This window comes from Crinia signifera, chromosome 1 (genome assembly GCF_055691185.1).
Source record: "Crinia signifera chromosome 1, ASM5569118v1, whole genome shotgun sequence".
NCBI classification, from domain to species: domain Eukaryota; kingdom Metazoa; phylum Chordata; class Amphibia; order Anura; family Myobatrachidae; genus Crinia; species Crinia signifera.
This window is the reverse complement of record NC_139217.1, coordinates 257,465,720-257,492,941: the sequence shown is the minus strand read 5'-3', so window position 1 is coordinate 257,492,941 and position 27,222 is coordinate 257,465,720. Positions and strand designations below refer to the sequence as shown.

The 27,222-nt window shown below is 45.4% G+C and overlaps 1 protein-coding gene across 1 annotated transcript in view; it reads right to left on the bottom strand.

Annotated features, from left to right (window-relative positions):
* Positions 1 to 803: 803 nt before the first annotated feature.
* Positions 804 to 27,222, bottom strand: part of PRSS57 (serine protease 57) — a 28,328-nt gene continuing 1,909 nt past the window's right edge. The window contains exons 2-5 of the mRNA XM_083158291.1: positions 12,798 to 12,945; positions 3,953 to 4,097; positions 2,415 to 2,675; positions 804 to 2,315 (exon numbers count right to left, since the gene is read on the bottom strand). Coding sequence (XP_083014417.1) covers positions 2,160 to 2,315; positions 2,415 to 2,675; positions 3,953 to 4,097; positions 12,798 to 12,945 — 710 coding nt within the window. The 3' untranslated portion in view covers positions 804 to 2,159. The remainder of the gene's footprint in view (positions 2,316 to 2,414; positions 2,676 to 3,952; positions 4,098 to 12,797; positions 12,946 to 27,222) is intronic.

Here is a 27,222-nt window from a genome sequence, read left to right as displayed (position 1 = left end):
CCATTCGCATGGGATGCCAAGCGGTTTCCTGGGCACGCCCCCCCACTGCGAGTGCCTCGGAGATTATTCAAGTCTCTGAGGGAGCCTGCAGAGAAGACCTGCACGTGAACCTATTCACTTATGAGCATGCACAGATCTTCAACATCAGTCCCCGTTGTGAATTTGCAACAGGCCAAGTAGATCAGAAGGACCCCCAGTGTGTGAATCCATAACAATATAATTGGGATACGGTCATTTGGTCTACAGCATGATGGTCGACAGTCATTAGGTCGACACCATTAGGTCAACATGGGAAAATGTCGACATGGGTCTAGGTCAACATAGGAAAAGGCCGACATGGTTCTAGGTCGAATGGTCATTAGTTTGACAGGTCAGTTCGACTATGTCTAGGTTGACAGTCAACATGGGGTTTTTCACTGTTTTTTGAGCCGACATGTGCCAACAGGCGGTATTTCATGCCCTATCATCCACTAGGGCGTGGTGGGAGAATAAAATAGTGTGCCCGACGCATTGCGAGGGGATGCGGTGCACTTGAAACTGTGTCCATGTTGACTGTGTTGACATTCAGGTAAAAAAAACAGCGAAAACCCCATGTCGACCTTTTGATAGTCGACATAGACATTGTCGGGCTAACGACCTGTCAAACTAATGACCTTTCGACCTAGAACCATGTCAACCTAGACCCATGTCCACCTTTTTCCATGTCGACCTAATGGTGTCGACCTAATGACTGTCAACTATCATGCTGTAGACCAAATTATCCCAACCCATATAATGTATTCAAGTATACTGCAAGTCAGTGAATCATTCATGCACTACTTTATTTTCTATCTTAATGTGGTACAATGGTTACTATTGATTTATCAGAGTGCATAATCTTAGCAGAAACCCAAAAATAACAATTGCAAGTACAGAGCATTCGTATACATCATTTGGCATACTGGACATACAGTATTATATCAAACCTTTTTTATATACCAGCTATGTGATTTTAATCATTTACTGGCTTTTATATTTATTGGACATCAATATTGTGTACATTTAATATTTTACTACTTCTGATTCCTTGTTCTAATAGTGACCACACTCTGTGCGTTTTGAACTTTTTAGTTTGAAACGCATCAGTTTTTTTTCAAATCGCGCGTTGTTGTAGCATATCGCATGCAATTTGAATACAATGCGATCTAGTACAAAACGCATCTAGCACAAAACATACCATGTGGGCACCTTAACATGCGTCTACACCTTTACAGGATGCACTATTGTCATCATCAGAATTACCATATATCTCCAAATCATTGATACCATGTAGAAATCCCTCCTTTTCAGTTCAAAACAAATACTTAAACCTACTTGTAGAAACAAGGCTATACAGTATGTAGGTAACTGTATATACAACAGATTGTTTAAATTTCCTTTATTTTCTAAATTGCCATGGGGAATCCTCTGATAACGTTCTTACACAGCTAAAGTATGCGCAAACATCCTGTTCTCACTCATCCTCTGCCATCTAGTGGTGGCTTTCGATAATGCAACCTACTCATAACTATCTGACTTCCAGAATTTCTTGTCCTTCATGCATCTGCATGTATATGTAACTGAAAGTGATGTGAATAATACTGTAGGAACATCAACAAGTGAATAATGTTACAGGGTTTTAGCTTTTTTTTTTTTTTTTTTTTTTATCGATTTTGAAAAAACTGAACTCTAGAGCAGTGGTTCCCAACCCTGGTCCTCAAGTACCCCCAACAGTGCACGTTTTCCATGTCACCCAGCAGGTGCACTCATTATTCAGACACATTTAAAAAAAATCCACAGGTGGAGCTAATTATGTCACTTGTGATTCTGTGTGGAGACCTGGAAAACGTGCACTGGGGGTATTTGAGGACCAGGGTTGGGAACCACTGCTCTAGAGTAAAAAAAAAAAACCCGTAAAGAATTAAAATTGTCCAGTCTAGCAGAAATCAAGCATGGTAATCTATTATAAAATGTATTTATCAATTTATTTTATTGTGGCTTATTCCCACTTTTCCAGAAGCAAAGCTGCATGGAAATAAAACTACACAAATCTCCATTCTTATAGTTGTCTATTTGAAATACAAAGGCACAAGTAGCACACATTTGTAACATCTCATATAATTATTTTCATTTGTTGGTTTCTATGAAGATCTTATTATCACTTTCTCTATCCAGGACAGAAAGGATGTGACGCGTGTGTAGACATCTGGGGTTCTGGGGTTTCCACAGCGAAATCCAGAGAAAGACACCACTCCTTCAACACGATTTCTGCAGACAAGGGGGCCTCCAGAGTCACCCTGCAAAATCGAATGACACATCCAAGGATAAAGGTTATATTAACTTTCAGTGGTTGTTGGAGACAGTGGTTAATGGGTGCCTATCTCTCCTATACTTACGGAGCAGAAGCCTTTGAACCTATTTCCAGGACTCGCAGTACACAACATGCTATTAGAGATGCTCTGAGACCAAGACACATTACAGACTGCACCACTGATTACATTTACATCTGTTTCCATCAGAGCTCTGGGTAATGTCCCAAAATCAGTTGTTGTGCCCCAACCAGCCACAGAGCATTGGGAGCCGGGAACCACTTCCGAGTTGACGTCAGGAAGGCTGATAGTCATCACTGAGGAAGTGATGGTAGCTGAACTGTTTAACTGAAAAGATGAATGGAGGAAAATAATATAATGTGGACAATATGGGAGGAGCCAAACACTGTAAATCTAATTCTGGGATTAGGTAAAATCCAGACCCGGACAAGACCATGGAATGCCGGACCTGACATCAAACTCTGCATTCCGGAGCTTGTAGTGTCCAATCCGTAGGCAGGGCCATCTTAACAGAAGTGTGGGCCCCTGGGCAAAGCAATGCACTGGGTCCCTTACCCATTCTCCCCTCCTAGGGGTGGGGGGTGCTATCAGCAGCAGCTTTGATGTCCCGCGGGTGGCAGGGGGTGCTCAATCTTCCACTCAGGACCTGGAGCAGTAACTTCTGCTAATTACTCCTTTACTGCACAGGTGGTGGGAGGGAGAACACTAAAGTGTGGAGGGGGCACTGAGCTGAATAAAGGGTCCCTTGTAAATTACTTCCAGGAAGGTAGGGGGTGTTTTTACGCAGGGGAGGGTTGGATAATGGAGTGGGCTTAATATTCGTCATTTTTCGGTGGAAGGGCAGCTTGTTTGACTGCAGATATCGCCATTATCTGGAATTAGATTTCTTAGCCTTCAATAGTATAAAAACCAACTTTCAGGAGGTGCTGGGGACTTGGGGACCAGAGATCAGGAGCCAGAGCAATCCATTGACAAAAATATAAAACTGTACACCAGACGTTTGGAGCTGGAGCAGGGACTGGCTGCTGGAAGGCTGATATTTCTGGTGCTGGGCATGATAGAGACAAGCTGCTAGTATCAACAGAAAGGGGAGAGTCCCAGCTTTTGGAATATACTCTCATCAGAGAGAACCTGAGAAATATGACTGGGAATTGCAATTAACAGGCCGGATGTGGACTGCTGTTTTGAAGTTGGATATCTCCAGTTCCCCAGGGCCGGTTTTCAAAATTCTGGTATCCGTAGAAAAAGTGTATCCTTAGCTATTAGAAGAGGACCCTTATATACCTGGGGCCCCTGGGCAAGTGCCCATTAAGCCCATACGAAAAGATGGCCCAGTCCGTGGGGGGTCTCATCTAGGGGGTGTCTTGTCTGGGGGGGGATGCCAGTGTGGTCCAGACCATTGCTGTTTTTGCTACATGCCCGAACTATGCAGGGAGGCTCTCCCTCTTCCGCTCCCTTGTAGAGGCAGCCCCCCTAGACAAGACACCTCCGGACAGGACACCCACCGAGTTTGATGTCTGGACCGGCATTCCGGGGTCTTGTCCAGGTCCAGTTTTTACCCATACCCTCTAATTCTGCTGTGTATAGAAAGAATCTATTCTTACCTTTAGGAGGTGTAGATCATTCCGAAAAGCTGCGGGGTCGTATTCCGGGTGTTGGAATGAGTCCTGGATACTTAACACCTGTTGTAAACGATCAGGTGAGCGCAGGTTATGAGCACCAAGTACCACACGTACTATGTCCACGGGCCTGTTACAGAAACACAGCTTGTAATCTTGTAAGCAAGGCTGTATTACATATAGTGACAATCTGATAGCAGCAATAACTGCCAATTAAGGAATGTGTTATCAGCACAAATGATAAAACTTGTTTTTTGTTTATTTTATTTAAATATAAATGTGTGTGTGTTTCAACTATCACATGACAATTTGTAACCCAGGGTTACCGACTTTAGGATTCTCCTCTCCGGGAGAAGCCCGGAGAGGAGAGTTTCAGCAGCCGCTCAGGGGGCGGGGCTTACGAGTGACATCACTAAGCCCCGCCCCCATGCTGTTAAAGCAGTGAATTCACGGAACTCTGTGGAGGGGGCGGGGCTAAAATGACGCGATTGTGTCGTTTTAGCTCCGCCCCCTCCTCTGAGACCCGAGGATTGCGGCATTTTAATGCCGCGATCCAGGGGTCAGCGGGGGTCCCCCCTGAATCCGGGAGGGTTGCCCACCCTTCCGGGGGCCGGGAGGGGGTACCCGATATTCGGGAGACTCCCGGAAATTCCGGGAGGGTCGGCAACCCTGTTGTAACCACAGTTACCACATCTAACTGTAATAATTACAAAAAATAGCCTGTATTCCTCATATTCTCTATCTGCTTCATCTTATTTTGTCAGAACAGGGGCCATTTTATAAAATAGATTTACATAGGCATGTGTACAGTATATCAGAGTTTGGCATACACCCAAGAGTGACATACTCTATTTTGTATTACTCTATACTATATATTTTCATATATTCAATTTGCATGAAAATTAGGTATTATGGTATATGCCCTGAACACATAGCTGCCTACCCTCCTGTATTCGTCAGGAGACTCCCTGAAATAGCAGCAATCTCCCTCTCTCCTTTATTAGTCTAGCAATCTCCCTCATGTCACCTAGCCAACATTACACGGTTACATTTTGGGGGGAAAAGGGAATGAGAGATAGATACATTTACATTGAATCATCAGCACAATTTCCCAGCACTTTACCAAGTATAGTAGCTGTTACTAACTGCTCTGGGCTCATCTACATTTATATATGTCATTTTAAAAGATTCCTCTCAGACGTAAAAGTACACACCCACGCTTCTAGGTACCACATTCATCATCTCTTTTCACAATCTCTCCATATATGGAACTAGACACGCCCTTTGGGAGGAGCATGACACACCCCCTGAATGGGACCCTCTGCAAAATTCTACTACCAACTATAATCTCCCTGAAACAAGTTTTCAAAAGTAGGCAAGGATGCCTGAACAGTGGCTTAGCTAAATACCTCTCAGCCGCAGTGTACAGTAAATGATAAAATAATCCCAGTCACATCTTCCCAGCACTAAACCCACCAAACATACTGTAGAAACACCTCATATGCAGAATGTCATGCACAGCCATGCTGCATACTGTACATATCTAGGGCTCTGAGAAACCTGCTCCCTGTGTTATATCCAGTTGGACATTCTAGTATGCCTGATACCTCCTTCCTTCTCTGCCACCTTTATACCTGCTCCCCTACTGTATATGTCTCATCTTTCATTCTCATCCCTGACTTGGGCCGGCATGGCACATGCAGGTTGTACTGTAGCTGGGAGCTTGCTGTCATTTCTTCCTCTACTTGTACACCACCTTCTCATGTGATTATCAGACATGGTCAGGGGTGTAACTAGGACCTTGTGGGCCCCATAGCAAAATCCTGATTAAGCCCCCACATTGTCACTGCAATGCCCCTTATGGGGACAGAAGAGTGATAGTCAAAGTGGGTGTTGGGGAGAGATTGTTTCCTGGAGAAAAAGGGAATGCAAGAAAGAGGGGAGAGAGGGAATTATGGATAGATGGTGTCAGAGAAATTGGGATGAGATAGATGGAAGGGTATTGATGGACAGAGAGCCATATGGGTGCATAGATTGATGGGACGGACAGACAGGGCATAGATAGATTTATTTATTATTTATTTATTAACAGTTTCTTATATAGCGCACACATATTCTGCAGCGCTTTACAGAGTATATTTGAACGTGGATGAGGGAAAGTAGCAGCCCCTGCCCCCACCCCCATATGGTTACCTGTCTGGGTGTGAAAGTATCCTGTCTGCCTTGCACCGGGAGGGAATGTGCCTCCAGTGGTTGTCCACCTGTCTCTCTGTGCTGACTGCTGGGGAGGAGCGCTGCCTCACTAACCCTCCAAATCCGATGAATGAACCGCCAGGCAACTGCTGGTAACACAATCTCAGCTAGTGCCCGGCAATTACAAAAGTGAGCTGCAGCGCGGTCTATTGTGGTGCTCTCTGCAGCCGGCGGCCCGACTGCCCTTCCCCGCCTCCCTCTCTTCCAGGAAGTTACTGTAACTTCCGAACAGACACCTCACTCTGTGTTGCATCGCAGCGTACCATCAACATTTAGTGGCCGGGCCCCATAGCAGTTGCACCCCCTACACCCTCCAAAGTTATGCAACTGGACATGGTCATACAGATATAGCCAAGCTCATGTCAATTTGCACTGCAGTGTGTCACAGCATGGCGAAGGGTTGCGCAATTTTGCTAGTGTGGCATTGGCATTGCTGATGAGTGTAATGCTTACATTCATCCACCAGATGTCGTTTTTGAATATCACCATTGCGCATGTGTGAGTTCTCCAATGAAATGCAGTACAGTAATATAGTCCGAGAACTACTTTACTGTATGTTAAATCCAGTAATGTACAGTAGGCTTTACAGGGGAGCACTGGGCTACAGTATCGCTGAATTCAGATCATTTACAGTATGCCATGCTTAGTTCTGTAAGGGTGGGCTAAGTTTGGCATACAGTACATCTCCATACTGTATCCCTGGGTCTGTATTTGTGACTACATAGCATATTAACACTATTGCAGTTGGCAGAGTCTATCTGCTATGATGAAGCCCATCCTTACAGAGCAAAGCTAATCCCACATTTTCCTTCAGTGTCCTCCGGAGCCCACTGTGCGATTACGTAGCAGGTAGGTGATGGGACAACAGTACTAACAGACTTAAGGTGTGTTCACAAGATGTGATTTGGCTGGCAATTTAATCTAATCGAATGGCAAGCAAAACGCATTCCATTTGGACTATATAGTACAGATAAACTACAGTATTATAGGTAGTCGCAAAGCCCCAGGGACTCGTGGGAAAATGTAGCTCCGTAAGGGTGGGAAGAGATCCACATACTTTTCCCCACCGAGTCCCTGGGGCTGATTGAGCAACCAGGTAACAGAAAATGGCGGCTGACAGAGACTACTGCATGGCTTACAGCACCATTTACATTGAATACAGTGCTATATTTACTGGCCACCTAAACACTAAATACTTCAGGGGGATGCGGTCATTTGGTCTACAGCATGAAGGTATATCTGCATTTGGTGTACAGCATGATGGTCGACACCATTAGGTTGACATGGTTCTAGGTTGAAAGGTCATTAGTTTGACAGTGTCTAGGACAACAGTCAAAAGGTCGACATAGGGTTTTTCACTTTTTTTTTTGAGCAGACAGACGGTATTTCATGGTGGGAGAAGCATTGCGAGCGCAGCGGGGGATGCGGTGCACTTTAAACTGTGTCCATGTTGACTGTGTTGACAATCGGGTAAAAAAAAACAGTAAAAAACCCCATGTCGACCTAGACACTGTCGACCTAGAACCATGTCAATCTTTTACCATGTTGACTTTTTCCCATGTCGACCTAATGACTGTCAACCATCATGCTGTAGCCTAAATGATCCCAACTCCTTCAGGGTTCCTGCATCAGGTTTGCATAAGCTGATAAGCAAAAGGTACAGTAGCTGTAATGGCCTAGTGGTTAAGGCCACAGCATTCTATGCATGACTGTTCCTGGAGTTTGGATCCTCTCAGGAGCACAATTTTTTTTTTTTTATTCCAATGTACATTTTTTTTATTGAAATATGTATAATTCACTTTTGCACATACAGTGTTGTGCTAAAAAAAAACCTGTGCAGTTTCCGACAGAGCATGTCATTCTAATCTATTTGCACCCCCACGCGTTTGCACGAGGGAGCGGTGTATTGCTTCTGCACATGCATGTAACCATTTATGCACATGTGCAGGCTCTGTTTGCGAATGGATGCGGCGGCCTGTATAGTCACTGGTCCATTCGCACAGAGCAGTGCAGAGGAGGAGCGTGGAGCGGCAGGCATGGGTCGCGCCCATGAGAATGCCCAGCATTTCATGGGCGTTCCTAGGCAAATGCTGAGTGTTCCCAGGCAAATTGTGCCGCAATGTGAGTGCCGGGGGTGGGCAGCTGACATAACCGGATGTCAGCTGCCTACCCTGTTCACGTAGCAGGGCGCCGCAAATCAGCAGAGAGTGACTTCTTTTGCAAACGCCTAAGAAATAATTTGATGGTCGGTGACCATCGAATGATTTTGGGCCTGCACGCAAGGCTGTCAATGGATGCAGGTGGGGGCAGGCGTTCATGCAGGCGGCATTTTGTTGGTGGCATTTGCCCCCAGAGTGTGTTGGGGCCGATTCAGATCTGTGAGGGTCCATGCATGCACATAGGTGCTAATGCTCATTTTTAGACCTCCGCTCCGAGTGCCTTTGGCAATATTTTCAATCGCCTGGGCACTCACACAGTGATTAACAGGCAGGGGGCAGTCCGGGGTGGACACCAGGCGTTTCATGGACATGCCCACAAAAACGGTGGATGTGCCCATAGAAACACTGGGTGGGTTCCAATCTCCTGCCTGCTCATGGCGGGTGGCTGACATCATATGACTTCAGCGCCCGCCCCCAATTAGGGGAAAACAGTGCAGCCGAAAATAAAATTCTGGGCTTCCTTTCGGCTGCATGCAGAAGGAAAATCCATCAATGGTAAGTAACCATTGAAGGATTTTTCCTCTGTGCGGGCACATCAGTCTGCAGTGTAGTGAGGGGATTCGGGTGGTGGGGAGTTGTGCATTCGGTGTTAACCTGCTCACTAGGCTCTGTATAAACGCAGTCTAGAAAGCAGGTCTAAATTGGGCCCATTATGTGTACTGACTACCCATCCCTGGAGCTGCGCTCCTGACCCTGCATAAACTCTATGCTTTGACACTCGGGCCACATTAAACACTAAACTGTTATCTAAATGTAAAGTGGTAAAGAAACTGCAAGTCAGCGGCATCAGGTATGCCGGTATGTGGGCAGTTCTTGACATGGAATGCCAGAAGTTTTGGAGACTACAGCAGAATCTTATTGTGTGAGAGGGCATTCCACACAGTGAGGGCAGAGAACAGTAGTGTAACTATAGAGAGTGCAGGGGATCCAGCTGCTATGGGGCCCACCCAAATTTAAATTTATTATTTAAAACTGTATTGGTGGAAACAGAGGACCAAAGCGGCTGCAGATGCAGGTGACCTGGCGCGACTGTTGGAAGGAGGGAACCAGAGAGGCTGCACTGCAGGGTGGAGGGACCCGTTTCTGATTGAGTGACAGGGGGAGGGGGAGGCAGAGATGTGTATAAAGGGCATTACTGAGGGTATATCATGTACAGTGTAAGGGGTACCACTGGGCAGTTTAGCATTACTGAGTGATGTAATGTGCATAAGGGACACTGCTGTGGTTCATAATGTGAATAAGGTGTAATGTGAATAATATTGTGCTACTGTGTGATGTCATTCAAATTTATTGATGAGGAGGGGGAGTGGACATTTGGTAAATATAGTAATTAACCGTTGATGCAGACTACTGTAATTGTATATTTTACTGTCAAGGACTGTACATCGCTGTGCTTTACCTTATTGCAATATAAATTATGGGCCTTACTGTATGTAGAAACTGGAAGCCCCAGCTATGAGTGGCAAAGCATAGAGTTTACAGTCTGGGGCAGAAACACCGCTATGGAAACAAAGGAGCAGAATCCAAAAGCATAAAGTATAATGCACTCCGTTGTAAACTGATTTTTTGCAAACCAAAGTATAAAAGTAAAGAATATATATATATATATATATATATATATATATATATATATATATATATATATATATATATACAAATACGGTAAATATAATTTAATGAACTCCCCCAAAAATATTGGCATATATAGGCACAGCGAATAGCACACTGTGGCATTATCCATTAGGCAGGGAGGGTTACTGTACCACAGGCCTGTCATCTTATTCACACTTAATGCAGGCACCTGGAAGCCTTATGCAATAATACCGCTGGTACAAATGCCGATGGTGCTCGGGGTTTGTCATAATGCAAGCAATAGTCTTGTATTAAAAACTGTATTCAATGTAAATGCTGTTAAGTCTAATAGTCTCACCTGCAACAACTTTTTTTTGTCTGTTACATAGATGCTATTTCAGCATGAGGGACTCTGTGGGAAAATATTTGCCACTAGAGGCAGGCCGGGACTATCGACAATGGGGGAACACACCCCTAAGGAGACAAGCTCGGCATGCTGTACACAGGTAAAGTGTAAGCAAGGGCAGCTACTGAATGGCCATGGTGCATCACATATCCATCTGCAGCACTGTACTGTACTTTTCATTAGTGGAACAATGGCCACCCGGCTGCAAAGCAGTGCAATTACAAGCTTTTGCCATAGTAATAGGATATTTCTCATGTAATGAGTAATATATTTTTCATGTAATGAGTAATAGGACATTTCTCATGGCGGGACAAGGATGCCAGACCAATAGGCAAGATGAGCTTGGCTATATCTGTAACATAATTGTGCTGACTCTATCCAGTGTACTGTGCCAGTACTGGGGAGAAATACATTTACATACCTCCCAACTTTCCAGTCCACGGACCCGGGATACTGCAGATGTGCGCTGAAGGCGCGCAAGCCGAAATTTCAGGGGGTGTGGTCTAATTTCAGGGGCGTGGTCTATACTCACAGCTCCCTGAGAGGCCACGCCCCCATTTTGCTGCTATGGGGCCATGACCCAGAGGCTCTGTGAGCCTCTAGCCATGCCCCCAGCCCCCTGGCTGCGGGAATAGACGCTGCGCGACAGGGGGGACTCCCAACAGCCCCCCCTCAGCGCGGGACACTGCCGCCCGCGGGTGGGACAGCGGACAGGCCCTAATAATCGGGACTGTCCTGCTAAAATAGGGACTGTTGTGAGGTAAGCATTTACCAGTGGTGTAACTAAGGAGGGTGCAGGGGATGCAGCTGTTATGGGGCCCAGGGCCATGGGGGACCCCATAGCACAGCAGGCATCCTCTGCACCCTTTTTCCTTATTAATGCCGCAGCCACATTGGCAGTGTCGGTGGTGCTGTCTCTGCCACCTCCCCCGCTAGCGACGATGTGCTACATAATGAAGGGAAATGTGGTCCGGCTGTTGCAGCCTTCCCCCCCTCTCCCTTCTTTGATGCTGCCGGGGACTGACGTCACTATCTAGTGACCAGCCCCGGAGTGAAACACGCAAGCCCTGTGCCCCTGTGCTGCTGACTGCTCTGTGTGGGAGACCCAGGCCCTGGGAAACAGACTGAAGCGTCTGAGACTCGGAGCTGTCAGTCCAGGATAACTGCACTGACAGCATCAATTATACTTACTGATAAGGGTGGACAGGGCAGCCTGAACTGTGGGTCGAAGGGGAGGGAAGAAGATGTGTTTAGGAGAAAAAAAAGTGATGCAGGGTGCCCCCTCCTCATTTTCTTCCCTGCTCTCTCTGTATGTCTCTCTCCACCTCCTCTCATTTACTCCCTCCCCACCATGTCTTCATGTTTCTTTCTCCCTCTCTTCTGCTACAACCTCCCCTTTACACCCCCTCCCCTTCCATATAATCTCTCTTTATCTCCCTCCCCCCCACACACCTGTCACCCTCTCCTCCTGTGGCGGGGAGGCCTTTCAAAAATTTGCTATGGGGCCCAGAAGGTAGTAGTTACGCCCCTGGCATTTACAGTACATGGCAGTCTGCATACCTATTCCATACCTCCCATCTTTCTGAAATCCAAAACCGGGACCTGTCGTGCCAAAGGCACGACTGGTCCAAAAAGGGGTGAAGGGTAGTGGTGGCCTTGGATAAAGGGGCATGGCCTAACACAACAACCCACATTTTAAGCATTTTTGGGGGCATGCCCAGCACTCACCAATTCCAAATGTCAGTTGGCCTTGTGTGAGTTATTCATCACTTGGTTACAAACATTTTTTTGTGTGTGTTTAACTAATGATTACTAACAAAACATTCTACAGCTAACACACACTAGCAGCTGAAATAAGAGGACACAGATCACATGGATTTGACAAGGTATATTCTATACTGCCAGACATCCCTCAAGGGTTTACTGAGAGTCAACAGCAGAGGCTGATGAGCCGGTATAGAAGTCATAGTAACTTCAGCAAACTACTGTCCTTGGACAAAAATTCCTTGGCGATCCCCTGGCTGCAGTGAAGAATCCAAATAATCTGTAGATTTGATTTGTAATGCAGGTCAGCAGGAGATAAGAGCTTCAGACTGGCCTCTGGGGCAGGCAATTATGTCTGTATTAATATCTTGTGATCTGTGGGATCTTTCTGGAGGTGTAAGAAACGTAAATGGATCTCTGTGCAGTGTGTCTGTAAATGTGTAGTGCTGCCACTGTGAGTGGCTTTAAGTTAGACTACAGTGTCCAGTACTGCTACACTAACTATGGCTTATCTGACCTTCGTCCCATTCAGACCACGTATGTTATATTCAGTTGCTCTGTTGAGAGATAGCTGTGTGCAGTGATTAGTGTTGCATATGATTATGAAGTGCCTCACGTGTCTTCCATGCAATGTGCGGCAGTAAGCACCCATTTTGGATGGATCAAGGACCCTCCACAGAAATGTTGCCCCCTGATCTGCAGCGATACCATGTATGGTCTAGTATGAGCTCTGGCTTCTCGACCTCCAACAATCCTTGATGCCCCTGTTTTAAAAGAGTAATGACACTTAGAAATAATTAAGAATAAACACTTATAAATGATTTAGTCATCAAAATGTCCATCATCATAATAATAATATTAATAATAATAATAATAATAATAAAAATAAATCATCATCATCACAATACACTACACTGTTATTTATTTTATGTTTTTAAATAAGTGTATATAAAGCCCTTAAAAGAGGTAACTTAGTGGAAATCTTAGTGATGAAAAAAACCCAGTCCAGTGCATTCAATCAGTCCCTCCACTGTGTTAAGCAAGTTTCCCTACAAAGACTGTGTTCTTATTAATAACAACATAATTGTTTTTAAAAACACTTTAATTACATAAAATAAAACTGAATTTGTCATGTACTTATCGACATTTAGTTATATTTAACCCTTAAAGGTCTATAAAAGTAGGTGAACAGGGGATGGTGATGGTGGGCATAGAAAACAGGGGCATTCCGAGGCCAGACAGCATTGCTTGCCCTGGCAGCAGGAAAACACTAGCCATAATCTTCAGGTGCAGCAATACATCACAGAGAGCGGGATGTTGTAACATCCGCTGCCCATTATCGCCCCCCTTCGCCGGGCATCGCATTTTTAATAATGGCATATGCTCTAACATATGCGGTTATTAACGCAAGGGACAGCTCTTGCGATAAGAGCTGTCCCTTGCGATGCAGTGCCGGCACTGGACCTCCGGGTCTGTGACCGTGATGGATCCCTCACACAGCGCTGCGGTAAGAAACCCAAATGCTTCTGCAGGGAATCGCCAGCTTTTGCTGGTGATTCCCTCCGCAGCACTGACACTGCGGAGGGGGGTTAGAGCATACAGAAACCCCAATAACGTTTTTTTTTACCGCATTTCTGTGTTAGAGAATCGCCCCCAAAGAGGTGATCAACCGATCAGATTCTGTCAATCATTTCTCTATTGCATCCTAGAGAATAAGTCAGAATCTGATTGGTTGCTATGGGTACCATCAATCTTTTGCTTATTTAGAAGCTTTAAGTGTGTGTGTGTGTGTGTGTGTGTGTGTATCTTTCACCTGTAGGGACAGCAAAGCAATCAGGCAGCGGGCGGCTGCTGCCACTGTCAAATGTTTCTGCCCAACGCAGGTAGGAGGCTGGACTGGCTCAGCAATGTTTAACAGCAGCAAGAGACAAGGCCTGGTGCATCATCATCATCATGACATTAAGGGAACTGCACGCCCCAATAGAACTGGATTGGTCCCAGGTCCAGGTTAAAGGGGGGGGGGGGGGGGGGGGAGAGAACAGTGATGCAGAGTTTCAATTAGTGTTTTTGTTTTTTTTTACTTCTGGCGGACAAGTTATTGCTTTAAAAAGTATAAACAGGAGCTGCGGCTCTGTGTTAGGTTTCCCAGACACCCAGCCAGGCCCCTTTAACCCTTGAGACCTGGTACAGATGCCTCCTTTATACCCCCGTTGCCAGGCCTGCTGGTGAGCCCTGTAGCCCTGTAGTGGAGGATTCCACCACCACCTCCTCGAACATGCAGAATATTGGATGAACTTGAGCACTCGGTTTGTTTCCATAGAAACTACACCAGAATTAACACTCATGCTAATTGGGTGGTCCTGACACATTGCAATACCCTCCTTCATAAATTGCCCATGTTCTTTGCACAGCCTGTCTAATGTTTGGCCAAATCACTCTTGTTGGGGTTGTCCACACCCCTAAAACTTGGGCCCCTACCACATGCCCCAGTGCAACAGTGTAAGAATGTCTAGATTGAGGAAAAGAGAAGCCAATACAGGTTGAGTATCCCGTATCCGAATATCCATTATCCGAATTATTCCGAAAACCATATCTGAGATAGTACACACATTTTGTTTCATGTTTTGAAACCTTGTTTTTTGAACAAATAAAATATATTTGTGTGTATTTTATGTGGTAATAAAATATATTTGTGTTTATTTTATGTGTTTATACAGCATAAATGCAAGAAACTTCAAAATACATCATTGAAATATTAAAATATTCCGAAATACGGAATAATCCATTATCCAAAATTCTCCTGGTCCCGAGCATTTTGGATACGGGATACTCAACCTGTATAATGTTGAAATCTGTTTGCATAATTGTTTGTTTAGTAAACTCATCAGCTATATTTCCAACTGACAATGCAGAAAGAGCAACTTCCATTATTTATTTTTTTAAAGTTACAAACTGTGGTTATTTTTTGGTAGTTTTTGAAGTGACATGATGCAAGTTTCCTGCGTTGCATTAGCACACGTATTTACAACAGAATTGTACAAGTGTGAGACAGCTTACATTTACTGCAAGATATGGGGCAATAATATGCTGCATATTAGGACTTTTATAAATAAATGTATAGTAGCTGGAAATAAAATAAAAAAATGTATATATATATATATATATATATATATATATATATGTCCGAGGTAGGCGGCACTCAGAGACGATGCAACCCGTTTAAACCATAACACGGTTTATTGTGAAAAAGATGAGCCTCATCTTTTTCACAATAAACCGTGTTATGGTTTAAACGGTTTGCATCGTCTCTGAGTGCCGCCTACCTCGGACATATATCTATCAGCCCTCTGGCTTATGGGAAGGCACCGGGGCACTAGAAGATCACACAGCAACTCTGAGTGCCGGCTCCCTCGGATTATATATATATATATATATATATAGACAACCCACTGACGAAGTCTCTATGACGAAACGCGTTTGGGGCGTGCCTGTGTGACGTCATCCGTGCTCTGTGTCCCGGTGATCGGCGTTCCCTGACTCAGCGAGGAGAAGGTACCGGCGCGCTTGTAGTCTGTGGAAGGCTGCAAGTGCTGAGTGGTGTGCTGTAATCCCGCAGGAGGAGGCGTGCTGTTATCCGTGGACGGGTAGATATTAAAAACCTTGTGGTATTCGAGCCCACAGCGGAGGAATTAAATGGTACGGGTACCATCCTCTGTCTGTTTTTAAATCTGCTGTATTGTCTATAAACTTTTTACATTAAAAATACTACGCTATGAGGCGCCCCCATTGTCCTTCCTTTTCTACAGATTTCTAATACCCGCTGGACACGGGTCTTTACTTTGGGGAGCGACGGTCTATGTTTAAAGGGACCTAAACAAGGAGACCCAGAAGTGGTGTGTCTCGAGTTTGAAACTTTTAATTGAGGAGGACTCTTTTTTGCTGGACTGCCAAATTGTCACTCCAACACGGTTTGAGCGCAGCTGTCAAAAAACCTTTGTCTTGCTTATATATATATATATATATATATACACACATTATGCTTTGGGGGAGGGTGCCCTTAATAATCCAATGAAGATATAATCCAATGCAGTAACAGCAGTCCATCCACTTGAAAACAGAATAACTTTAATCCACGTCCAAACACAGCAATGTTTCAATACATATTGTGTATTTTCATCAGGCTCCTAATGAAAATATGCACTGGGCCTTATTCTGGTTAGGTCGGTGCAACGTACGTACGGTCCGTTTCACCATACGATTCCCGTAAGCGGACGGTGAGCGTAAATCCGCCCACAGAACAGCCGCAAACGGACGGTCACAAACACCAACAATGGAGAGTGGCGTACAGTTGAGCGTACACCACCATATATGGACGGGTCTCCTCTTAGACACCGTTAACTGGCGTACAACAGACCGTACGCCACCGTATATGGACGGGTCTCGTCCGATATCACACCGACATCTTCCGTATATCTGAGCTTACGCCACAGTGCATGGACGGGTCTTGCCTTTTTTTCAATGGGAAACTCAGCGTGTCTCACCGATCGTGAGAGTGAGCGCACGTGCACGGTGGCATACCCTTCACATATATGGCACTACAAATATTGCCTTTCAACTATAATTAAGACAAATAATTAATTATTCTAACTGTTATTCAATAATTTTTTTATATTAACTCAATTGTCTACCTTAATAAACACCCTAATAAAACAACATTTTAACCCTCATTACATGTAAATTTATTATGTTCTAATGTGGCATTTTACTCACTATCTATGTGTCCCCACATTGCTTTTACTTTTAAATAAAGTTATGTTTGTGTTACAGTGAAAAAGTTGACACATGTCTACTTCTGTGAATTGAGTGTCCTGCTTTTTAAAGTATACCAAAACACTTTCTGAATGGGTGTAGATGGTTATAAAATAACTACCTTGACATATATAAACAGGTCTTTGAATGAATCTTACCTAAAATGAAACCAACCTTTACATGTTGAAGTGTAGGAAGATATGCTTTCAATGTGTTTGAGGGCTGTGTGTGGCTTGCAGGTAGTGAAATCATGGTTTTCACTTAATATGCTGCAGTATTGCTTATTACATTCAGGTGTAGTAATCAGCATTAATTAGCAGACCCAGGCGTCCGCTCTCATACGGTATCTCTAGGGGTGGTCTGGAGCCATCTTTGGCGTCCGCCTGTTTTTGGCCCAAAATGTACGGTGCGTTTGCCGATCGAGCAGTTGTAGCACCGTACATTTTTGGTGCACACCCCTGTGTATGCCCAGTTTTCCCCTAAAAACGCCCCCATGGCGCCCAAAATGACCGTACTCTTGCGGAGAGACCCGTCCGTGAGCGGTGTGAGGTCACTGCACCTGCGCATTGCGAAAGCTAAGCATGCGCAGATGAAAAAAAAAACAATCCGCCCGTATACGGTCCCACCGTACCGAGCAGAATAAGGCCCACTATGTATTGAAACATTGCTGTGTTTGGACGTGGATTACAGTTTTTCTGTATTCAAGTGGACGGACTGCTGTTACAGTTACTGCATTGGATTATATATATATATATATATATATATATATATATATATATATATATATATAGTGTGTGTGTCTGTGTGTCTACGGAACACTGCCATCTGTTGGCAGCGAGTCAAACTACATGTCTTTCTCTCTTACACATGCACAAACATAGAGGCAATCACAAGGTAGCAGACTAGTTTCGAAACATTTGCGTGTGTGTGTGTGTATATATATATATATATATATATATATATATATATATATATATACACACACACACACACACACACACACACACACACACACACACACACACACACACAGTGCTTTCATAACATTTACAGGTTTGTAGTCAAGTGTCCTGATGACGAGCTAACGCCATTGACCGACAACAGTAAAATATGTTTTGATTTCTATCACAAGTCCTGGAGTGAAGTTTTCTTTTTGCTGCCTTCTACAAATTTGTAGAAGGCAGCAATATAGCAGAACTGTAGTTCTAATAATATAGAATATTATTAGAACAATATAGAATATTATTAGAACTGTAGTTTCATTTTGAGGTACTTATTTCCTAGCACGGTGCCTGTCGTGGGGGATCGTGACCAACACGATTTTAGGGCTTTTTTTAGCCTTTTCCCCGACAATTAAGAAATCGCGTCCATCGCATGCCTTAAGTTAAGGCATGCGATGCGACCGACGCGATTTAACATTGAATGCATTGTATTCAATGTTAAATTCCTATGTAAAATCGGGTCCATTGTATGCCATTATAATGGCATACAATGCGACCGATGCGATGGACCCGATTTTACATAGGGAACAATGTTAAATGGGCCAATGGACCAGATTTTTGATTGTATAACCACCCTGATGGGTAATTTACATGACAAATGCCCCCCCATTGTTAACGCCACCCTACGATGAACGCCAACCCGAAGCGTGGCGGTACGCGTCCTCCTACCTTTTCATACCCCCACTATCCACGTCGGCATGGAGTTGATTTTATATAGTGTGGCGAGCGCAGCGAGCCAGAAGCATGGCGAGCGCAGCGAGGCCCGCGAGGGGATGCGTAATACCTGTGAAGTAATGCACGTGCGCTCGCCACACTATATGAAATCAACTACATGCCGACGTGGATAGTTTGGGTATAAAAAGGTCGGAGGACACGTACCTCTGCGCTCGCCACGCTTTGGGTTGGCGTTCATCGTGGGGTGGCGTTAACAATGGGGGGCCATTTGACCCATCAGGGTGGGGAAACAATGAAAATTGGGGTCTGGGGGTCATTTAACATTGGGGCCAATGTAAAATCGGGTCTCCGGGACCATTTTACATTGGTTCCAATGTAAAAATCGTGTCGATCGCATGCAATTTAGTTGCATGCGATGGACGTGATTTTTTGGGACCCAATGGATACAATATCCATTGCTGGCGCCGTGCTAGGAAACAAGTACCCATTTTGACATGATACTACATTCATGTATTAATGCATTTATGTTTAAAACTCCCCCAATAACTGTACACTCTAGTTGGGGGTCAGTCCTATTACACCCGAAGGGTGCAAGTTGCAGTTCGGGTGTCGTTTCAACACTAAAAATGCCACACAAATTAAGCCTAACTCACACCCTTCGAAGGGCCAAATTCGCTGAAAATTGCTTGCACCTCTATGGAGGTGCGAGCACTTTTCAGTAAATTCGGCCCGCCGTAAAGTGCGCCCGGTGTCTTGATGATTCGCAACTAGCAAATCAACCTCATCCTTTGTGTGTAATAGGACCGACCCCTTGGTGTCTTTAATTATATGAATGGATTGTTACAACTGTGTAACTGTGGGCATAGAGGGAGAATATAATAGTGCGCCAAGCATAGCCATAGCAAGCCATACAAAAGGTACTAATTGGGGATCCATGTCGACAGTTGTCAACATTGACACACACAAAAAAAAAAACTGGGGGAAATTGAATATATTGAGAGATTCAGAATGTGAGAGATTTGGTAAGACATCTCCAGTTTTATAAAGTGGCCGTGCATGTGGAGGAGACTAGCAGCACAGCCTGCTGCTGCCAGTGCTGGATCAGCTGTAGAGTGGCATTAGCTAATGCAAACCTCATGTACAGTATATCCTGTGTTAGTGTTCTTAAATAGAAGCCGTTCTTACTTTTGCTGTAAAAATGGCTGTTGGGAGGGTTTACTAACTACACCTTCCATAATGAAAATCAGCACTGTGATAAGCCCTGCAATACATACAGAATGTTTTCCTGGAGGTACGGTAGGCAGGTGAGTAACTATAGGGGGAACAGGAGACCCCCGTCACATATCTTACAAACCCCTGCTCTCCCCCCCCTCTCCCTTTTCCTTCCCTACTATCTTCCTCTCCTATGCTCTTTTCGCCCTGCCTCCTTTCTTTCTCCACTCTCTCTATTATTCCAAACTTTCTCCTCACTGTCCCCACTCTTTCCTCCCTTTCTCTGACATTCTACCGAGCACTTCTCTCTCTGACACCTCTCACTCACTCGTCTCTGCCCTTTTCTCTCCCTTACACCCTCCCTCTCGCTCTCTCCCTACCTCTTCCATTTATCTCCCTGAAACCCTCTTACTCCCTGTCTCGCAGACACCCACTGTCCATCTATATCACGGGTGTCAAACACAAGGCCCGCGGGCCAAATCCGGCCCGACAGACCTTGTCATGTGGCCCGCGCAGCCGCCGCCAGCCTTCACCTTTTATTCTCTTTTTTGAGAGTTTTTTTTGCACTGCCAGCGGCCATGTTCCTGTGGTCTTTTAAGATGTCTGCGGCCACAGGCCTCCACGGCTATGTGGAGGAGGGCCCGGCAGCCTGTTCCCTCTTATCAAGGCAGTGGCAGACGCTGGGTGGGGACGTCGTGACAATGGCGCCTCCCACCCACGCGTCTGCAGAGAGGAAGGAGGGCAGGCCGAGTCGGGGGGCCGCAGCAGGACAGGCCGCGGCGCAGAGAGTGGAATTGAAATTACTGGAGCCGCAGCAGCAGTAAAGGAGCCTGATGGATAAAATACAGTACGTTACATAAAAAAAAAACAATATATCTGGTGGTGGTGTCATGGCATTACTTTTTTATTATACAGGGGGAGCAGCCTGTGGTGTCATTATTATTGTACAGGGGGAGCAGCCTGTGGTGTCATGGCATTATGCCATGACACCACAGGCTGCTCCCCTGTATAATAATAATGTCATGACACCACAGGCTGCTCCCCCTGTATAATATAAAAGTAATGCCATGACACCACAGGCTGCTCCCTCTGTATAATAATAATGCAATGACACCACAGGCTGCTCCCCCTGTATAATAATTTGTGTCATGGCATTACTATTGTTATATTATACAGCGGGAGCAGCCTGTGGTGTCATTGCATTATTATTCAACAGCGGGAGCAGCCTGTGGTGTCATTGCATTATTATTATACAGCGGCCCTTTGAGGGTGACCAAACTGCTGATGCGGCCCCCGATGAATTTGAGTTTGACACCCCTGATCTATATCATTCTTTCTCCAGTCAATCTCTCAATCCCTCTCTCCATGACACCTGCACGCTCTCTCTCTCTATATCAGGGCTGGGCAACACCAGCCCTCCAGATGTTGATGAACTACACATCCCAGCATGCCTTGCATCAGTTTCAGCATGGCCACATAGCAAAACAAATGCAAAGCATCCTGGGATATGTAGTTCATTAACATCTGGAGGGACGGTGTTGCCCAGTCCTGCTCTATATCATACTTTCCCCCCCCCCAAAGAGCCCTTGAGAAGCAGTGCATTCTGGCACTGGAGCTTCAGCATATCATGCGCATCAATAATTACAGAAGGTGTATTTACAAATTATATATTACATACATACACACTATTTAAAAAAGAATGTGTTTGTTTTGCTAGTACTGTATGTATGGAATGCAGTCAATTAACTGGCAGTACAAATGCTGGTGCTTTAAGTTCCTACAATAGACACCAGAAACCCATAATATTGACAGGTGCATTACACAAACAACTAGCATCCCGACACTGACAAATCAAACACCAGTACGGAGCACCATGGCTCTAAAGGCCCATACACACTTGAAGATTTTCATTTCAAAAGACTTTGCCAAAATCTGTGATAGATACAGCTATCACCAAAGTAGTGCGTACACACTGAGCTATTTTCCCCAAAGAGCGAGAGATTTTCAGGAGGCGAAAGACTTTGCTGAAAATCTTTCATTATAAGGCTATTTACATAATGGGCAGGGTTAGAATTCCAAGGGTGGGAGCATTTTATTCCTGTTCTGTGTACCTGCGCTGTCAGCGCATTTTGGGGGGGCTGTTTGGTGGCGACGGCTAGGGGGGGGCTGTTTGGCGGCAGTGGCGAGGGGCAGCAGAATTTTTATGGAGGGGGGGAGCTATAATTGTACTACTGCCTGGTGGGCAGTGGTGCCAATAATATATACATTGCTGGCCCGTGGCAGCAATGCATATATTACTGGCATATGAATAACATTGGTGGGCAGTGATGACAATAATATATACATTGTTGGCATGTTGCCAGCAATGTATATATTACTGGCTAATTAATAATCATTGGTGCACAGTGGTGCCAGTAATATATACATTGCTGACTTGTGCCAGCAATGTATATATTAACTGGCTAATTAATAATCATTGGTGCACAGTGGTGCCAGTAATATATACATTGCTGACCTGTGCCAGCAATGTATATATTACTGACTTAACATTGGTGGCCAGCGGTGTGCTCCGTTTTAAGCAGGGCGGGGGGCGGGGCCAGCAGCGCTTTGTGTTCTGGCCGGGTGATCAGCGGGGGAGCAGGGGCTGCAGCAGCTTTGCAGCAGCAGCCAGCCGGCCAGGAAGATGATGAGCGGGGCGGCGCGGTGTGCAGTCGGACCACAGCAGGGTAAGTATATGACACTGGCGAGGGGGCGGGGGGAGGCAGCGGGGCGGGCCGCCGGGCTGAAAGTGGTTAATCTTTCAGCCCGGGGCAGCGTACACACATGGCGATGATGGATGAAAAACCATCCATCATCGCCACATCTGCTGGTAAAACCAGCAGATGAACCACTTAACTAGCGATGATGCGGGAGCGCGCATCATCGCTAGTCGCCAATCTGGGGGGCATACACACTGGGCGATTTTCATCTGAAAATCGGTCAAAACTGCTGTTTTGACCGATTTTCAGCTGAAAATCGTTAAGTGTGTATGGGCCTTAACTGTGCAGAGTTTGTATATTCTCCCTGTACTTGCGTGGGTTTACTCCGGTTTCCTCCCACAATATAAAAATATACTGGTAGGCTAATTGGCTCCCAACAAATTAACCCTAGAATGTCTGTGTGCGCGTATGTGGTAAGGAATATAGATTGTAAGCTTCACTGGGGCAGGGACTGATGTAAATGTTCAAATATTCTCTTTAAAGGGCTGCATAATATGTGTGCGCTATATAAGAATCTGGTAATAAATACCAACACAGCAATTTATATGGAGACAGCTCACAATCCCAACATTGCACATATACTTACAACATGCAATACAGACTTTAAATACTGACTGGTACAATGACTCAAGGTATATTGGGGCTAATTCACAGTGGCGTAACTAAGCCTCCGCAGCCTCCGCAGCCCCCGCCGTGGCGGGGAGGCGCAGAGTAACTATGGGCGCCGGGGGGGCTGCGGTGCTATAGTTACCCGCTGCGCTGCTGCCCGGCCGCATCTTCGGTCACTGTCCCGTCACTCGCTCCCGGCGCCGGCTCCTGCTGATAATGAAAAGTGATACTTAGAAAATGGCTGCCCCGTATTGCAGACAGTTTTGGCAGCCATTTTCTAAGAGTCACTTTTCATTATCAGCAGGAGCCGGCGCCGGGAGCGAGTGACGGGACAGTGACCACAGATGCGGCCGGGCAGCAGCGCAGCGGAGACTGGAGCAGCGCAGCGAAGCTGAGGGAGACTGGACGGGACAGTGACCGCAGATGCGGCTCTGTCAGGTATGGGTATGGGGGGGGGGGCGCCGAAAAAGTTTGGCTTGGGGGCGCAAATTATATAGTTACGCCACTGCTAATTCAGCTTGGATCACTAACGTGCAAAGTTACAGTTGACTGAGTAGTTAGATGCCAACGAGAAAGAAAAACCTGCCCATGTAAAATTTGTGAGAGAAATAGCGAATGGATCGCAATCCCTTTTTGCAAATCCATACGCAATTCCTGAACCATCAAAAAGTTTTTGCAGTCTGTGCAATTGTGATTAAGACTGAGGCTTCCACTAACCTGCGACTGAGACAGGGTGAAGTGGTCAAGTGACATCACAGACCCTCCTAAAAACCGCCTAGGCTCGTCAGGTTACCACCCTCACACACCGGCTTCCTTTATGATCCATATGCATTCTCTTTTGCTAATCGCTTTTGCGCATGCACGATGCATATGGTACGTACAGTTGTTCGATAATCACTTGATAATTCTGTAATTAGCTATCCAAGCTGAAATGGCCCCATTATTTTGTCTGAATAGTCACTTCAAAAGCTTCAAAAGCTAGCCTGCTATCTTTTGTTTGTGCATGTGTGAAAAATGTAGTTTTCCGCTCTGCCAGCAGATGGCAGTGCACTGTAGATTGGTAATACATGAATATTTTCTCAATCTGAAGCTGCCAAATCTTACACAGTTAAATAGTATGGAAGCTCTCAGCAGGGCCGGCGCTACCCACTCAGCAGCTCCTGCGGTGCAGGGAGGCGCCGGACTGAAGAGACGCTCAAGCCTCTCCCTGCACTACCACTCTTCTACCTGCTTCTGCCGGGACACGGTGACTCCTGTACTGCGCCTGTCATACAGACAGTGGTGCCGGAAGCACAGTGACAACGCAGAGCTGACTACCGCATCGGCTATCGCTTAGTCGGGTCTTCCCCATCGCGAGTGTCCCAGTTACCAGTAATTTCAGCAATAGACTGGACACCGCTGGGGCAGCTGCAATGTTGCTGTGCTTTGCGCTGCCTGTGTGACATGCGCGGGACATGTTTGGAGCTGCAGCATGGAGCAGCCCTGCTTTTTCTTCACTGCCTGGGTTAGGTGTACTGGGCTGGCTGCCACCAACCCCAAAACTGCTGGGAAAGGGGGGAGGGGTAGGTTGTCTGGTAATAAACACTTGCTGAGTGCTTTCACGCTAGACCACCAGGGAAAGCAGAGTTATAATAGATAAACTGCTTATTTTAAAAGCAATTAAATATTATGATCTAAAACCACACAAATTAAATGTAAGACATCATAATATATATATATATATATATATATTTATTGCCTGACCCTAACCCCCTCCTTGCCCCAGTACTACCAAAACTGCTATCTACCTTTACCAAATAAGCATTTAATGGTAACTCAGTGGCAACGCGCATGAAACCCCTAGTAAGGAGCATGTAACCCCTGTATTTGAGCAAGAAACCCCTGGCAACCAGCATGTAACTCCTGGCAATGAGCATGTAGGTAAGCACCACTTATGTGGCATAATATATAACCGGCATTACAGTGTGTGGTATAATATGTTTTAGGCATTATGGTGTGTGTTATAATATGTAATAGGCATTACGGTTGTGGCATAATGTGTAATAGGCATTACAGTGGGTTATAACATGTAACAGGAACTATGGTGTGTGACAATGTGTTATGGGCACTACGGTGTGTGGCAATCATGTGTAATAGGATTTACAGTGTAAATTTTGGCACGCACTATCACTGCTTTTGGTGTGTGTGTGTGTGTGTACCAATTTGTTTTCTAACACAGGGCATCAAAATATATATCTACATATGGTATTGCTGCTACTAAGCCCATTATGTGTTTTTTCATCGTGCGCCTTAAGCAGGCATTTAGGGGGTGCAAATTTTTAGTTTGCAGGGGGGCGCCGAACATCCTAGCACTTGCCCTGGCTCTCAGACCACATAGTGACAATGTAACAATCGCTTAGCTGACATCCAGCTAATGCTGTGTACACACGGTGAGATTCCCTTGATATTCAACTTTGATTCGAGTGCTACACAATCTTTGCTATCTCTGTACTATTTACATACATTCTAAATTCGATTTGCACTATATAGTCATTGCTGCCCTGTCTATCTGGGTTTCAATTTGTTCTGTCCCGGGAGAGCGCATCGGGATCGCAAGGTAAAAAACCTGTGTGATCTGCATGCGATTTTGACTTTATAGTCAAAATCTTATGCTGATTGTTCCCCTGTGTACACACCATAAGATGTATTTGGTTTACTTTGTATGAATAAACCACAAGCAGCATGAATGACAAGTCCCATGCATTATTTCTCATTACATATCAGGGGCAAACGCAGGATCTTCAGAAGGGGGTTTCCAGAGGGGCGGAGCAAAGCATGGAGATGGACACTTAGGTGACCCAGTATATGCCGGGTCAGTTAAAGTATTATAGATAGACCAAATAGATACATATACATACATATATAAATATATATACATACAGGGGCGTCAACAGCAGTGTAGACCCCTCGGCATAGCAATGTATTGGGGCCCCTACCGATCCTCCAGCGGTAGGGGTGGGGGAAGCTTTGATGTCCCGCGGGTGGTAGGGGTTATTATATCAACCGCTCAGCATGTAGGGCCTGGATCAGTAATTTCCACTAATAACCCCTTTACTGCACAGATGGTGGGAGATGGGGTGGGAGAAGGGGGAATTGGGCTTAATGCAGATGGGCCCTGATACATAACTTCCAGGGTGGTAGAGGATGTTTAATACGCAGAGGAGGAGTGCATAGTGGAGTGGGCTTATTATTCATCATTTTCTGGTGGGAGGACAGCTTGCTTGACTGCAAATATCTCCAGTTCCCAGAAATAGATTTCTTAGATTTTAATGGAATTAAAAACTAGAGAATCCCACCTACCAAATGGTATTGGGGACTAGGGGATCAGAGTTCTGGAGGCAAAGCAATCTGCCAACGAGAATATAAAACTACGGTACTTATGTAATATCTGGGCTCCCGTTTTTCTTATGAGACCGTGTCCCCTCGCGGGTCTCGCTGCGCTCGCCACGCTTCGGGCACGGTGGCTCGCTACGCTCGCCACACTATATAAAATCAACTCCATGCGTAGTTGGATAGTAGGGGTATGAAAAAATGGGGTGTATTTAACATGGGAGCCCAGATAATACATAAGTACCAAAACTACATACCAGGTGTGTGGAGTTGGAGCAGTAACCATCTGCTGGGAGGATGGTATCTCTGGTTCTGGGAAAAGTAAAGACTAGTGTCCATCAAAGGGGGAGAGTCCCAGCTTTTGGAATATACCCTCAGAAAAACTCTAAGTCAGACAGAACCTGAACTATCTGACTGGGAAGAGCAATTAACAGGCTTGGATGGGGACCACTGCTTTGAAGTCAGATATCTCCGGTTCACAAGGGCCGATTTTTTTAATTCTTGTACCAATGGAAAGAGGGGACCCTCAGCTTTCAGATTAGGACCCTTAGACTCCTGGGGGGGGGGGTTGTTGTTTATGGGTACTCAGAACCCCCCCCCCCCCCTG